The 16,180-nt window shown below is 42.6% G+C and overlaps 1 protein-coding gene across 1 annotated transcript in view; it reads right to left on the bottom strand.

Annotated features, from left to right (window-relative positions):
- The window catches only part of cacna1g (calcium channel, voltage-dependent, T type, alpha 1G subunit), a gene marked incomplete at both ends in the record, with an annotated part of 267,406 nt that overhangs the window by 156,661 nt on the left and 94,565 nt on the right, over positions 1-16,180 (bottom strand). Inside the window, one exon of the mRNA XM_083903756.1 lies at positions 7,744-7,855. Coding sequence (XP_083759882.1) covers positions 7,744-7,855 — 112 coding nt within the window. The remainder of the gene's footprint in view (positions 1-7,743; positions 7,856-16,180) is intronic.

The following is a 16,180-nucleotide window of genomic DNA, read 5'->3' as shown; positions in this document are numbered from 1 at the left end:
GTTTTTTCTTTTCTTCACCGGAATCTCGTAATCTCAATCTTGTATAACTTGAAGCGATGGGTTGTACGTGTGTGCACATACTGACACAGACGGCAATGTCCACAGTTAAAGTCGTCTGGAATCGTCTCTTTTTGACCAAAAACAACCACCGGATCTACCGGACTGGAAAGTCGCCAACATCACGTTACAGAAATGGCCGCGTGACCATAATTATATTAGGTCAATCAGTAAACTAGGAGAGTGGCGTCCATTTCTGACCAATCTTGCGCTTCAGAATCAAAAATATCAATGTTTTGGTCTGGAATGAATCGCAATCGCCAAACAATTTGAACCATACGGCTGGTCAAGATACTGGCGAGCTATCCAGGGCGTACCCCGCCTATCGCCCTGTGTCAGCTGAGATAGGCACAGCACCTACCCGCGACCCTCCACCCAGTGGAGGATGAAGCTGGAGATAATGGATGGGTGGCTGGTCAAGATTCAAGATAAACTTTATTGTCCTAAATACAGCTTGGTTCAATTAAAAAACAACAACATAATTGAATTATACAAAATCAGCAGCAATTAAGGGGGTTGTCGCGGTGCATTCGGTTTCCTGAGTGTATTCAAATTCAATAAAAACATTCAGAATCTCTAAAACATAAAAACCAAGGATCCTGACCAGTAAATAGATGAGATAAAACCAACTGATGATCTGATTGAAGCCATAGTCCTGCTCCAATCATCCATGTATTCGTAATTGACAGTATCTTTAAAACAAGGCATCCAATATGCCAACGTCTCCATTTGTGCGGTCAAATCCAAGCCGTATCCTTAAATTAAACCACTCGCTCACTTTAACCCAATGAGGTTCTGCCTCATTAGGACCAGGCTTCGGTCCCCATGAGGGCTACTGGTCCTAAAAACCAGCAAAATGTGCACACACACGTTTGCACGGCATTCAAAGTGAGGACTCTCTTCGTCATAATGCATTCCCGAGACCCTTAACCCAGTCTGAACCATCACAAGTAGACGCCAAACCCTAACCCTAACACCTAAAAACCAGGTCTCAACCCCTGAAAAAGACCTTCAAAAATGTCCTCACTCCACATGGTTCACACACACATCTCGGTCCTCACAAAGCCACAAACGCAAAGAACACAAACGAGAAAAGTGCCTCCAAGAAAACAAGACACCAGTGACCTTTGGTGAACAGCTCACTGCTCAAACACTCGCTGCAGTCCCTCCCTGCAAAGACACAGCAAGAGGCGGAATATTACAACTCCACTGGTGATTTTAGAAAAACTTTTTTGGACAGTCACCAAGGGGGGAAAACAACAACAACAACAACAAAAAATAAACTTTTCTCTCTCACATTATGTGAAAACAAAATAAAAGTCAATGACGGTTTATCGTCCGACATAATCCAGGGAGCAGGAGAGCGTCACACAATTGTCTTTTAGTGTGAAACAACAACAACAACAGAATAGTTAAAGCAAATCAGATAATGACATGGGTGGTTAAGAACCATTCTGGGGCAAACTGGAACCAGTTAGTGGACGTGTTAAAAGTTATAAACAGTGAGTGTCTGGTGGGTTTTTACAAGGTTGGTTCTGCTGCACGGGAAGTGAAGGCAACAACAACAACAACAACAAAAAGGGGTTTAAATATAGAAGGATGAGCAGTGATAAAAAACAAGGACTTAAAAGATGTCTTTATAGAGTAAAACAAATCAAATTAACATAAAAAGGTTAAAGGATAATAAAGATGGTTGACCTTCACTTTTCACACCAGTGCAAGAGCACCATAATGAATTGTTCTTGGCTCGGCTTGTTCTCCTTATATCTCCTCTAGTTAGGCTGATTAATTGACCCGGGGGGTCGTTATTTAAATCTTTATTTTATTTTCATTAGTCAGTTAATTGTTCATTTAGTACTTATTTAGGGTCATTTTCACACCTTTTTTCCCCTCAGAATAAATAAAAAAATAGTTTGCACAAAGAGAGCATGGAAGCTGTGCTCACAGCACCCTCTGCTGGACAACATTGCAATAACATCAAACAGTCAGCTGTGCTTATAGGCTGTACGTTATGTATTTCAACTGAATTTTTTTAAGGTTTGAGTTGAAACTTTGAACGGATTTTGGAATTTTGGATAAAAAGTGACAGCCCCAGTGAAGTTTTCCGTAATTTAACTATTATATTTCATCAAATGGAGGGAGAGAAAACGGACCGACGTGCTGTCCAAATAAAAATCAACATCAAATATTGATATATGACACTAAAAATCCTCTACCTTAACACAGATAAGTACAGTTATTGACTGGAAAATCAGTCAATAACTGTGTGTGTGTGTGTGTGTATGTGTGTGTGTGTGTGTCCCAAACCAAAACTTGACACCACTCACCAGCTCAACAGTCCAACGTGTGAACAACCGTGTTCTCACATCGCCTGACGAGCGAGCACACACACACACACACACACACACACACACACACACACACAAGCATAACACGCTATGTTATTGCATGTTATCAATGCGTTAAGCGAGTGCCAGCGTTCTCACGCGCTCTCGTCTCGTCGCTCTATGCGCTGAGTGCTCTTTATCGCTAACGCTGAGTGCACTTAAAACGCTCTCTAACGACTTCACACGACTCACTCGCACAATCCTTGCGTGCCAGATTCGGTCGTTTCACACATAAGCGACGCGCAAATGCGACGCGTCGATTCCCAGACGTGGATTACGCACACAAACAAGATGTTTTCCGAGGCTAGCAATGAACGTAAACATAAAAAATAACTATTTACAAAAGACTAGACTAAGATTTTTTTTGTTATTTGTTTAATTTTACATACCCTGGTACATACGGTAGAAGAGTATTTCTGATTTACCACCAGAAGAAGCTCGCGTACCACTTGTGGTACACGTACCGCAGTTTGAGAACTACCGTGTTAGCGCACCGGACGTGGTGCAAAATTCGTTCATCGGCCAGGCGGCGCGATAGACGCGTTCGGCGCGCAAAAAAACAAAAATTGCGCTAAACGCGTCTATCGCACGAACCGCGCGTGACGCTCGAGTTGGATTTTTTTTACGGTGTGTGGACGCTCGGAGATGTGCGACACTTTACATCTATTGTGGACACGTCTGCGGAGGAGAACGCCGTAACGGAGTCGGAAAACACAACTTGGCGAGTTTCGCGTAGTTAAATTCGCGAAACCCGCGCAGTTTTCCGACCGATAGAAGCGATCGGTTGTGGAGCGACATATCCCCATTACGTACCTAGCTTTTTAAAGGTCACATAGAGTGGTCCTGTTGCACATAAATGTTAGTTATGGAGGTCTACTTACATATATTAACTTGTTTTTATGGTCAAAAACCTCCTAGTTGCTGTAAATGAGCCGTTAGAAATCCTCTTTTCTGACGGTGTATTTCTGCTGCGAGATTTCAGAGTGAACTTTCACCCCCAGAAGACAGAGTCTTGTGATTGGCCAGTACTATCCAGCACATCCCTTCTCAGAAGCGCAGCGCCCCCCTCTGGAACGGTGGATGCACTGCTCCTCATTATCAAAACATGGTTTTAACAGTGTTTAAAAAATAGCTTCTTCACGACTCCCCGCCGCAGTCCCTTTTATGACTTTAAACCAGAGTCAGACCCAGAGTCAGAAGACACTGTTGCTCGTGAAACACCTCCACAACGGACGTTATTCTTCTTCTGCGGTTCAATGTACGTAACCGGATGTGCCCGGACTAGTGCCCGGAGGAGGACGATCGGTTGTTCAGGAGAACCGCTGCTTACGTAACTATTACGGGATTTTCAGTGATCTCGTTGAGCCCCGAGATTACAATAAAACACAGCGTTCTCAGCAATGGCTGAACTGTTTGTTTTGAACCTTCAGGGCTTCATAAACAAGGTAATGACGCAGATACACACCAAAAAAAACAGCTTTAATAGGAACTTCCGGTCTGGTTCCGCTTTAAGCTAAATGGGATCATTTACAAAACATATTTATTTATAAATATATTTATACATATATTATTATAAAAATTCTAATGGACAGTTCCTTTTTTCCTTCTTTTTTAAAAAAGATACAGTCGATGATGTGACGTATGTTTCTACACATGTTCTTGTGTAGCAGCTCCGTTTCAAAAAGAGAAAAAAACAACCTATAACTACTTCTGCCTCCTGATCTCGCTCTCTCTCTCTCTTTCTTTCTTTCTTCCTCTCTCTGTGTCTCCATCTATAACCCAGTGTTCCTTTTGTACAGACTCTGATTGTATTAGCTCTGCACAGACGTGGTGTTGTACTGTAGTGAAGCTGCAGGGGGGGGGGGAGGTTAAGCCTGTGCTGTTGCATTCAAAGCAGAACATGTTCTATTGAATTATCTCCGTCAGGGCTAAACAGAGACGATCTTTAACGTTACAGCACAGCGAGACTTTGACGCGTGTTCGAGTCCGTTCCCTCAGAGAAGCCTTAGTTCTCACTTTGATTTAATGTAATCCAGGGCTGCAACTAATGATCTAATGATCTAATTGATCATCATTGATTAATCGAGTACTTTTTTTAGTCAATGAAATGTGAAAATATTTGAACACAAACGTCGACATGATGAAGTCTTGTTTTGTCCACAAACTAAAAAATAACAATTTTTAATGATTAATTTTTTTTTATATGGAGCAGAGAAATCAGGAAATATTCACATTTAAGAAACCGAAAAGTCAAAAAACTTGTTTTAATAATTACAGAAAACCCTCAAACCGGTTAATCAATTATCAAAATATTGGATGATTCATTTGCGTAGTAAGCTCTAAAATAATCACAGTTTTAGTTAAAATGCTGATACTGGAGAAGTTTGTTTCAACATAATTTACAAATTGTGTCAATATAACCTGTTTATTATCTAAATTTAAGTGTTCGCTAAATGCTAAAATCAGCGGGCTAGCATGTTATACGGCATGTTAGCATGACTGTGCATGCTAACTGGCACTAATTTGCATCTCTTAAACAGCATTACTTTTAGTAAGTTTACAAAAACTATTTATTTATTCCAATATAATGATTAATATAATGTTTTTCATCTTGACTTTTTCGTTTAAATCCAGCTTTTAGAGCAGTAACGAATAGTCAAGACACAATTAGCGCTTTTCTAGCATACATCTAGCATGACTTGGCTCTACTCTGCTATTTCTTTTGCTTTTCCATTAGTTATAGTACCAGAACTAATCCGTACAGGTATATGTATTTATTATTATTATTATTATTATTACTAAGTGTTTTTTTTCTTGCACTGTGGAGTTCTGTTAGCTTGTGGTGTCTGAAAAGGACTTTTTGACCTTTTGACCTCAAATTGTGTATTAAACGATAATCCTGTTATATCATGAGAGTCTTTTTATTTATTTTTTTTCCCCCCGACACGGACAGACGTAAGCACGGGGAGGTTTATGAGCCTTTGCGTTGGGACATATGGCGAATGCGTGGTAAACGACGAATTAATGAAACTGCATTTAACCTCCATGGCCTCGCATTTATCTGTGCTCCAGAGAGCAGAGCCCCCCCCCCCCCGGATTAAAGTACAACTCAAAGTTGTGAGGAGAAGGAGAAGGAGTGGATGAGTGTTGGCTGCCATGGCAACAGCAGAGTCCAAATCTCAACTTCTCTCCCTCATCATAGTTTCTAAACTCACCTTTTCCTATTCTTTTCTACCTCATTGTTCCCTTGTTCCTTCTTCCCACAAAAAAAGATGCGTTTGCATTTAAGTAAAAAACAAAAGCTTATTTCATGATTTGCTTTTTGAACAATGCCTTCTGATGAGGAAGACGGCGACAAAGAGAGAAAAAAACAGCTCCGTTTCACCGAGTCAGTGAACTAGAAAATAAGAGGCGCTTGTTCGGATTCAATCTATTTGGAAACACTGCAGACGATGAACAGATGTACGCCGCTACACCTCCACTCTGCTCGACTCACAAACAACCAAAAACAAAAACAACCATCCTCTTCCATTAGTGTTTACCAGGTTAAAAGGGGGTGCATTTAAATTAATGCAGACGCCTCCACACAGTGATGTTGTTTACTTTCCCTCTGAAATGGAGTGAACTGTGGAGGCCCCCGCCATGTCCTTTTATTTGCTCTCTATTGTTTTTCTGTATTTATTTTCAAAATACTGTATAGCACGGATTTTTTTTGCCCTCACGTTAACATCTGCTGTCGGTGTTTCTTTCGGCTGTTTTGTCAAATGTTTACACGCACTACACACATATCATATCATATGTTCCATCCTTTCATGACGGGATGTCTTTACAGCAGAACAGATCAAATCAGCGGGCTAGCATGTTGTACGGCATGTTAGCATGACTGTGCATGCTAAGTTTAACTGGTAAAAGTCAAACTTTTAACACACTTCCAGGACCTAAAGAAACTAAAGAAACGTAACATGTCCACATTTTTAACAGCTAAACGCTAAAAGCAGCGGGCTAGCATGTTGTACGGCATGTTAACATGACTGTGCATGCTAACAGGTAAAAGTAAAATTTTTAACACACTTCCAGGACCTAAAGAAACGTAACATTTCCAAACTTTTGAACAGCTAAATGCTAGAATCAGCGGGCTAGCATGTTGTACGGCATGTTAGCATGACTGTGCAGCACGCTAACTGGTAAAAATCAAACTTTCAACACATTTCCAGGACCTAAAGAAACGAAACGGGACCGTACCTATGTTCCCCGAGTCCTATGTTCCCCGGGTCGTATGTTCCCCGCTTTGTATGTGACCTGGGAACATAGGACCCTTTCTCTAACCCTAATCCTAACCCTACCCTTTTTCAAAAAAAATCTAAGAAAAAAAAAAAAAAAGATTTAACAGCTAAATGCTAAAATCAGCGGGATAGCGTGTTGTACGGCATGTTAACATGACTGTGCATGCTAACTGGCAAGGGTCAAACTTTTAACACACTTCCACGACCTAAAGAAACGTAACATGTCCAAACTTTTTAACAGCTAAATGCTAGAATCAGTGGGCTAGCATGTTGTACGGCATGTTAGCATGTCTGCGCATGCTTACTGGTAAAAGTCAAACTTTCAACACACTTCCAGGACATAAAGAAAAGTAACATGTCCAAACTTTTAACAGCTAAACGCTAAAAGCAGCGGGCTAGCATGTTGTACGGCATAGTAGCATGACTGTGCATGCTAACTGGTAAAAGTCAAACTTTTAACACACTTCCAGGACATAAAGAAAAGTAACATGTCCAAACTTTTAACAGCTAAATGCTAAAATCAGTGGGATAGCATGTTGTACGGCATAGTAGCATGACTGTGCATGCTAACTGGTAAAAGTCAAACTTTTAACACACTTCCAGGACCTAAAGAAACGTAACATGTCCAAACTTTTTAACAGCTAAATGCTAGAATCAGTGGGCTAGCATGTTGTACGGCATGTTAGCATGACTGTGCATTAAAATATTCAAATTTTAATGATTTATTTGTCAAATGGAGCAGTAACCAGAAAATATTTACATTAAAAAAGCTGGGGGGAAAAAAGATTAATTGATTGTCAAAATAGTTGATGATTCATTTTGTTATTGATTAATAATCTTCTCTGGGACTATGAATAAGAAAAGTTTTTGGTACAAAGAATGCAGTTCTTAATATACCCCTCGGTTTTTATTAATATGCATTAGGACCGTCTTCTCTTCAACAGTAACAGCTTCACATAGACAAAGAAAAACATGTTTATTTCACCATAATTCGAGGTATATAAGGACGGTCTTACCTGCAGGATCCTGCACCTCTCGGTGTCACATTGGCTGTCCTCGCAGGGATGGAACATCCCCAGTGTCACACAGTTCAGCAGGATCACCAACATGGACGCACGTTCAAACCACGTGGATATGTAGAGTTAAGGAATATATATGTACACACACACAGAAAACACATAACACAGCACTTAAAAAAAAAAAAAAAAAAGCTTGATCCAGTGACCTCAATGTCTCATCTAACAAAGCGATGCACATTCATCTTTTCGCAGTTTAAAGAATGAGCCACAGAGGAATCCAGACGTTTTTTTTACCAATGTCACTGCTCTCGTTTTCAAAACGTTGACAAAGCACCTGTTTGCGAGAGCGTAAAGAAAGAGGGAGAGTGAACGTAGGAGGCGAAAATAAAAGACAGCAGCGATAACGCAGAGGCTGACAAAGACGAGGATGTTAGAGAACGCGGAGACATCTTGAACCGCAGAGTATTTTCATTGATGGCAGCATCAAAGGGAGGATATTCCCTCTTCTTGTTCGGTTTAAACAGTGTCTACATTCTCATTCACAGTTCCCAGCATACAAGCACAAGCGCGGAATCGAGATATTGACTCAAGTGCATCCACCTCCGAGTCTTCCTGCCGTCCAAAAACTTATAAATATTTTAAAAAATTTAAAGCTGAAAAAGCATTAAAATCAGTCTCCAGGTCAATGCGAAACATGCAGTGGTTTGAATCTTTGCCCTTTTATTGTCTCAGTCTTCTGTGTATGTACACGTATACAGGTGTATATACAGGGTTTTTAATAATTTGGTAACCTAAGAAATCTCAAATGGCACAGACGGTGCCAAACTGTGCCCGAAAGAGAGAACGCCTAGACATTTCTTTACTAAAACCTCTGTAATTTCACTCTGCTTCATTTCAGCAGCATCAGACTTTGCACAGCTCATGTCCGCATGTTGTTACATGACCTACGTGTGTTTTTATGCTCCTACTGCGTATTTTAAAGGTGATATTTGCTTTAAAATGCAATATTTTTTTAGGCGAGAGAAAAAAATCCTTCAGTTGAGACCCCTGCTCTACAGTGTGTATCCTAACTTGTATCCTAACTGTTGTTAGGCAGTGTAGACTGTTTGTCATCCACATGCAGGTGTGTGTGCACTCTTAAACGCACATACACACACACAGGCTGTGAGGATAAACGACCTGTCCGTCCTTTATCGCATTAGTCGCCACTTCTCATTCATCCTCGCTGACCCATAATGCAGCTGGGTCACGTCAGCAAGGGTCCGGTATCCAGCTCAAAAAGTTACCAATGCACAATGAACAATTCCAAAGCATCGCTTTCGAGACTTTGGCTCTATTTTAATTAGACAACTTTCCAGGAATTAAATCTCTAAAAAAACAGTTTTAGATTAGAATTAGAGCAAATATATAATCACAGTGTTCCTGCGCTTCGCATCATTCGCCTCTGCTTGTCCCTTTAATATCAACAGGACGTGGCCTAAAATAGGGGGAATCAACATTTAAGGGGCACGCCCTGACGTGTCTGGCTGAGGAAACACCTTGGTATCTCCAATTTATCTCCAATATCTCCATTTCTAACCCATCTTAGAAGATGTCGCTGGGGAGAGCATCAATCCATCTCCCCAGCAACATCTTCCAACTCCTTTTTGGAGATACCAAGGTGTTTCCTGGATGGATCGATGGATCGATGGATTGTCCATGTCTGACACATTCTCAACAACAGCAGAATGTTTGGAATATCCAGGCAAAGGGTGACGTTAAAAGTGACGTAGGAAGGATATGATGGACCATTCTTCTCCATTGCAGTGTTCTAAGGCAATTTGTAATCCATAATATTGCATTTCTTTCAGAAAAGACCTGTTATTGGCAGGATTTTAACATCCATACGTGTTGCAAAAACGACTCAGATCTTGTTCCAAAATGCCACTTTCAAACATACCTTCATTGAATCCTAACATATCGTCTGTAACACCCAACCCAAGATTCAAGGTAGTGCCTGAACAAAAGGAGATGAGTGATTGGGATTCAGGTTTTTTTCTCGGTTGCTCGTCTCATTACGAAGTAGAAAATCTGCTGCTTTGATTTGTCTCATTCTGTGAGAGTAAGTGAACCCATTGTCTCTCCTCTGAAGATTAAACTCCATCCACCACGCTTCAATCTCCAAACCTTTACTTTTGTGCCTCGCTAAAGAAAAGGCCGCGGCGCTCCCCGGCATCAGCCCCTGAACATTGGCACTCCACATAAATCACGCGCCGCAGATTCGTCCAATTAAAATGTAATTCCAAGAGACGCTGGGCCAGAATGCGATACTCTGTGGGAGTTTCAATACAGTATTGAACAGGAGCCACTGAATAATAGATGTGGGATGGAGAGATATTTGAGTCTGTGACCAGAAGCAACCTCAGTTGGGGTAAAGAGAAAGAGATGGTTGCAGATGGTTTAAGGCAGGCGCAGGATTATATCACACATATTCTGCCAGTTCCGTGGGGATGCAATTAAAAAAAAGATCAGTCGGGACGGAGAGTGATCATCAAACTGTGGCTTCAGATCGGTGTCAGTGAAAGTTTTAGGGACGGACATGTGGTAGAATGAGCAGCAGAGATGTTATCCTAAATGATATTAGCTTATTTAGGGTTTGGGTTAGGGCATTTGCTTACTCATCCCTCACAAAGAAAACAGTCAATATGACATTTCTAAATAAGGATGGTTCAAAACTACTTTTTTGTGTATCAGATATGATAACACCATCACAGCTTTGAACTTCCACTGATCCCAATATCAGTCCGATATAGTCTTTTACCTCTTTTTGAACAACTTAGTTAGTTAGTATGACTTGTCAAAATGCTTTTAGCAACAACCTATAACCAGTTATTATAATGATCCACATCGGGAAAGTCATCCCCACCATGTACGAGAAAACTTCCTAGAATTAGGAGCCACTGAGCAGCGCAATGGGTTCTGGGTACCTGCCAGTGCCCTTGAGACCTGGTGGGGACTCAAATCTGGCAACCCGCCGGTTACAAGCCAGGTCCCCCCCTTTCCACTTGGCCACGGGCTGCCATTTCAAGAACATACTACTCAATTTCACCCAGCATCGGACTGATACCAATATTGGGTGCCGTATCAGTATTGGTACCCTATCTACGATAGGTTAATGCACTCCTGTAGCTACTAAACAGGCCAGAATAAATCTCCTGCTCTGCACCAGCTCTGTATAAAACTGCATGTTTTACCACATAACATTCCCTGCAGCCTTAAGAGCCGGCTATGCATTATTTAAAAAGCTTTTTTAAAGTGGAGGCTTTTTTACAGCAGCACAATAAAGACACTACACTGGACGGAGAGACATTGTTTAGGGGGTTAATTTGTAGCGCACTCTTAATATTTTAGTATAAAGAGGGCAGAACACGATGTCTTCAGCTTTCACTTCGTCGTTCCAAGCACTGCAGCGCCGAGGAGATGTGCTCGTTTCAAAGGAAGCCAAGTCTTTTTTTACAAAGTCAGACCACACACCGAGACAAAGAGTGTGCGACGTCCAGCTGCACAAAAACTTCTTCCTGACCTTGCCCTCATGCCTCGCAGCATTCTGGTGTAACGGATGAGAAATGTATGGGGGGGGGGGCAATGTGTCATATACGTGCTTAAATATGAATGAGTTGTCACCAGATAGGTGATAAAGTCAGCGACAGAGAGCAGAAAGTTGAAAGCAGTAGACGAGTCGACTTGACAAACAACAGCACCGTGACCAAGGAACAGTCTGTACTCGTCCGTGCGTGTGTTGCTTCTGGTCCAAGCCTTGGAACGAGATATTTAACGCTCGTCTCCTGTATTTATTAGCTGCAGGTTGAAACCGCACAGACAGAGAAGCTGAACGCCAGCAACTCTCCACAGGATGAACATTTTGCACTTGGCGTTCAGTGCCACGGCGCAAAAAGCCAGTCAAAGTAAATACTATTGCTCGGCGTCATTAGCGCGCGCCGCCAAGGACGGACTGTTTCACTGGAGGCGTAGCATGAACGGTTAATTACCGTGGTTGCTTTTCTTACTGGGGTAATAAATAAAGTTTTCAGGGTTTGCATAGTTCTGAGAGGTGAATGGTGAGGTGATGGTCGAACAAGCCAACAGTTGTTGATTGGCGTTTTCCATTATTTTGGTGCCTAATGATAGTTTCAACATTGTAAACAGTCAAATGTGCAGCTCTTAAGCTTTTTTAAATCAGAGTCAAAGAGAGAATTTCATCTTGTGCTCAAGGCAAGGACACGTTCTCTGATTAACGCCGTGTGAACGCACACCCCTGCAACCTTGGCAAACGTGTGAAAACGAGGCAGACGAGTTTAAACTGGCGCACCTCGGGACCGCGTCGCGAAAGATGAAGTAGCGCGACACTACTTGTTGTTTATTGCCGGTCTTTCAAGAGAACGCAGACGTTTTACGAGCAGAAAACTAATCAAGGTGATGGCGGGGAGATCGAGACAAAGTGAAAACATTAAATATGAATAATCCGGCTAATTTAATCAATAACTCTTACTGCCCTCATTCATCTCTGCAGCGGGTGGGCTGTAATTAAACAATAAAGACGTTTTTGCAGTGTTGTGCTTACACACACACACACACACACACACACACACACACACCTTTGTGGTGTCAGTGTATAAACAAGTGGTGACGTCCTGAGGGATGGATTCAATTAGAGAAAAGATACACATGGATATGCTCAGGATATTTTGCACTACACACACTTTGCACAGCATTCTTAGTGGAAAAGACACTCATAGGCATAAAGCATTCCCTAGACCCTTACCCTAACTAAATACCTTAACTCTAAAGTCTTAACCCTCAAAGAACCTTTTAAGGGTTGACAGAACGTGAGGACCAGCCAAAATGTCCTCACTTCACTATGGTTTCCAGGTTTTTGGTCCTCACAAGGATACCCATACAAGAACACACACAGAAGTGCCTAACCCTAACCCTAACATAACCCAATTCTAACCCTAAAACCAGGTCTTAACCCTCAAAACGCCCTTATAAGGGTTGACATAACATGACAGACCAACCAAAATGTCCTCACTTCCTTTGGTTTCCAGGTATTTGGTCCTCACAAAGTTACCCATACGAGAACACACACAGAAGTGCCTAACCCTAACCCCAACATAACCCAATTCTAACCCTAACCCTAAAACCAGGTCTTAACCCTCAAAACGCCCTTATAAGGGTTGACATAACATGACGGACCAACCAAAATGTCCTCACTCCACTATGGTTTCCAGGTTTTTGGTCCTCACAAAGTTACCCATACGAGAACACACACAGAAGTGCCTAACCCTAACCCCAACATAACCCAATTCTAACCCTAACCCTAAAACCAGGTCTTAACCCTCAAAACGCCCTTATAAGGGTTGACATAACATGACGGACCAACCAAAATGTCCTCACTTCCTTTGGTTTCCAGGTATTTGGTCCTCACAAGGATACCCATACAAGAACACACACAGAAGTGCCGAACCCAAACCACAACATAACCCAATTCTAACCTTAACCCTAAAACCAGGTCTTAACCCTCAAAACGCCCTAATAAGGGTTGACATAACATGACGGACCAACCAAAATGTCCTCACTTCCTTTGGTTTCCAGGTATTTGGTCCTCACAAAGATACCCATACAAGAACACACACAGAAGTGCCTAACCCTAACCCCAACATAACCCAATTCTAACCCTAACCCAAAAACAAGGTCTTAACCCTCAAAAAGCCCTTATAAGGGTTGACAGAACATGACGGACCAACCAAAATGTCCTCACTTCCTTTGGTTTCCAGGTATTTGGTCCTCACAAAGATACACTTACGAGAACACACACAGAAGTGCCCAACCCTAACCCCAACATAACCCAATTCTAAGCCTAACCCTAAAACCAGGTCTTAACCCTCAAAACGCCCTTATAAGGGTTGACATGAAGACCAACCAAAATGTCCTCACTTCCTTTTGTTTCCAGGTATTTGGTCCTCACAAGGATACCCATACAAGAACACACACAGAAGTGCCTAACACTAACCCCAATATAACCCAATCCTAACCCTAAAACCAGGTCTTAACCCTGAAAAGCCCTTAAAATTTGAGGCAATATAAAAGGTCAAAATGTCCCCACAAAGGTAGGTTTAGACATTTGTTTGGACCCCACAAAGGGATAAATACTAGTACACACACACACACACACACACACACACACAGGTATGCACAGCTATCCCTTTAAGGATTCTCACTGAGCTAAATTCGATTGGACAGCCTTAAGAAAGCGTTATCCTGAACCTTAACCTCGACGCAATTCAATCCTTAGCCGTAAACATAGTCTTTACTTCCTCAGAAATTAAGTGCTTTGTCATTAGGACCAGGTTTTGGTCTCCATGGGGACCACTTCTCCTTAGAAGGCCAGTCAGAAAAGGTCCTTAAGAGGTCAGAAGTACGCTCCCGAGTTCCTTTCTCCTTGTCTAATGACGGGGAAAACAACGTGCCGGCCTTTTCCGTCCTCCCCTGCGTCACACTGATGATTCACTTTGTCTGCTAATGATGTGACGGGCGACGCAAGGACATAAGCACCAACGAAAACCGTGTGTGTGTGTGTGTGTGTGTGTGTGTGTGTGTAGAAGAAAGAAAGAACAAAGTTTGGTGCAAAAAAAAAAAAAGAGAAAAGTTCCAAGTCATCTCATCAAGTTCTCTTGCGGCGGCTCTGATTATTTTCTTTTATGAGAGTGAGTTTGGGGGGGAAACGGATTCCGCAGCTGAGGGAAATGAAGGGCACGCACAGTGCGAGAAAGATCAATCCGGCTGAGCTTCTCTGAATAGATATTATTCATCGTGTTGACTATAACTCACACAGGACGTGGCTCCGCATCAGCGTCTGCTCGGGCCACCGCCGCGCCGCCCAGACTCGTTGCATACGTTCTGCCTCAAAATCCATTTTCGGATTAGAAGCATGTCAATACAAGACTGGGATTAATTCATTATCATTTAAAGTTTACAGCAAATGACAGATGGACGAACTCGTCCGAACGGCTGAAAACAATCGCTCGTGTGTGAAATTGCATTTTGATTGTTTTTCCCATTTAAGGTTGCTTTGCGGTGTGAGCTGTTGTTTCCGGTGCTGGAATAGCAACCTAATCAATGGATCAGGTACAAATAGGTGCAGCCAATAGCAACATCCTCTTCCTCCAAAAATGCCCTGTGATTGTGAGTCAAAGTTCCCGCCCAAAGACCAGCTTTCATCGACATTAAAACCAGGTGGAGGTGTTCAGTCAGATCGCAGAAAACGAGAGAAAACGGTTCAGCAAATGAACCCCGGTTTAAATATCAACTGCAGCTCTCGTTTCCACTGGAAACGACGAGCATGATGCAAGATAAACGCATTTATTTTAACACGGCATAAACTAGGACAACTGATAGCTTCCACCACCCCTCCACCCACACCCCCAAAAAATAAATCTAATTTAAATTGAAAATCTAATTTACAACGCCGTGAACATTGCTTACTCGGTACAGTGTGTGACCGAGGCCGCCTGCTTGACGCAACCTGTTGAAATCCTGTCTTCACGAAAAACCCCAATTATGTCCATGAAAGGAATTCAGATCAAAGCAGAGGCAGCAGATTCTTACACACACACACACACACGCAATACACGCATAGAGTATTCTTGATCAAACCCCGAACAAATACGGCCGAGGCCCCGCAGCGGCGAGAGCGAAGCGTCCCGGCTTTTTCGTGGGGAAGCGGCTGGAGAAACCGAGCGGGAGGTCGGACGGGGGTGTGCGGTGACGTTTAACCGTATCTCATACGTACGTGGAAGTGGGTTTTCCTTCGTTTGAAGCCGTCAATGAGTCAGCAGGGATGACGAGATATTAGGGTATCTGTTTGTCTTTGGACTGTGGGAGGAAGCGAGAGAAACCCATCCATCCATCCATCCATTATCTACCGCTTTTTCCTCCACCAGAGGGTCGCGGGGGGTGCTGTGCCTATCTCAGCAGACATTGGGCGATAGGCGGGGTACGCCCTGGACAGTTCGCCAGTCCATCGCAGGGCCACACGTAGAGACAAACAACCATTCACTCACACATTCACACCTACGGTCAATTTAGAGTGACCAATTCACCTAATCCCCATATCGCATGTTTTTGGACTGTGGGAGGAAGCCGGAGAACCCGGAAAAAACCCACCCACGCACACACAGGGAGAACATGCAAACTCCTTGCAGAAAGGCCCTTGTTCCGAAGTTGTTCCAAACGGGGCTCGAACCCTGGAACCCGGGTCTTCTTACTGCAAAAGCAAGAGTGCTGACCACTACACCAACCGTGGGCCCGCGAGAGAAACCTCCAAACAAAAACCATCCAAACTCCACACAGAAAGGACCAAGAACCTTCTTGCTGTGAAACCCTAATGCTAACCACT

The sequence above is a fragment of the Microchirus variegatus genome (genome assembly GCF_963457635.1).
Source record: "Microchirus variegatus genome assembly, chromosome: 17".
Classification (NCBI taxonomy): domain Eukaryota; kingdom Metazoa; phylum Chordata; class Actinopteri; order Pleuronectiformes; family Soleidae; genus Microchirus; species Microchirus variegatus.
Note: the sequence above shows the minus strand (reverse complement) of the source record. Positions and strands in the feature narration are given on the sequence as shown.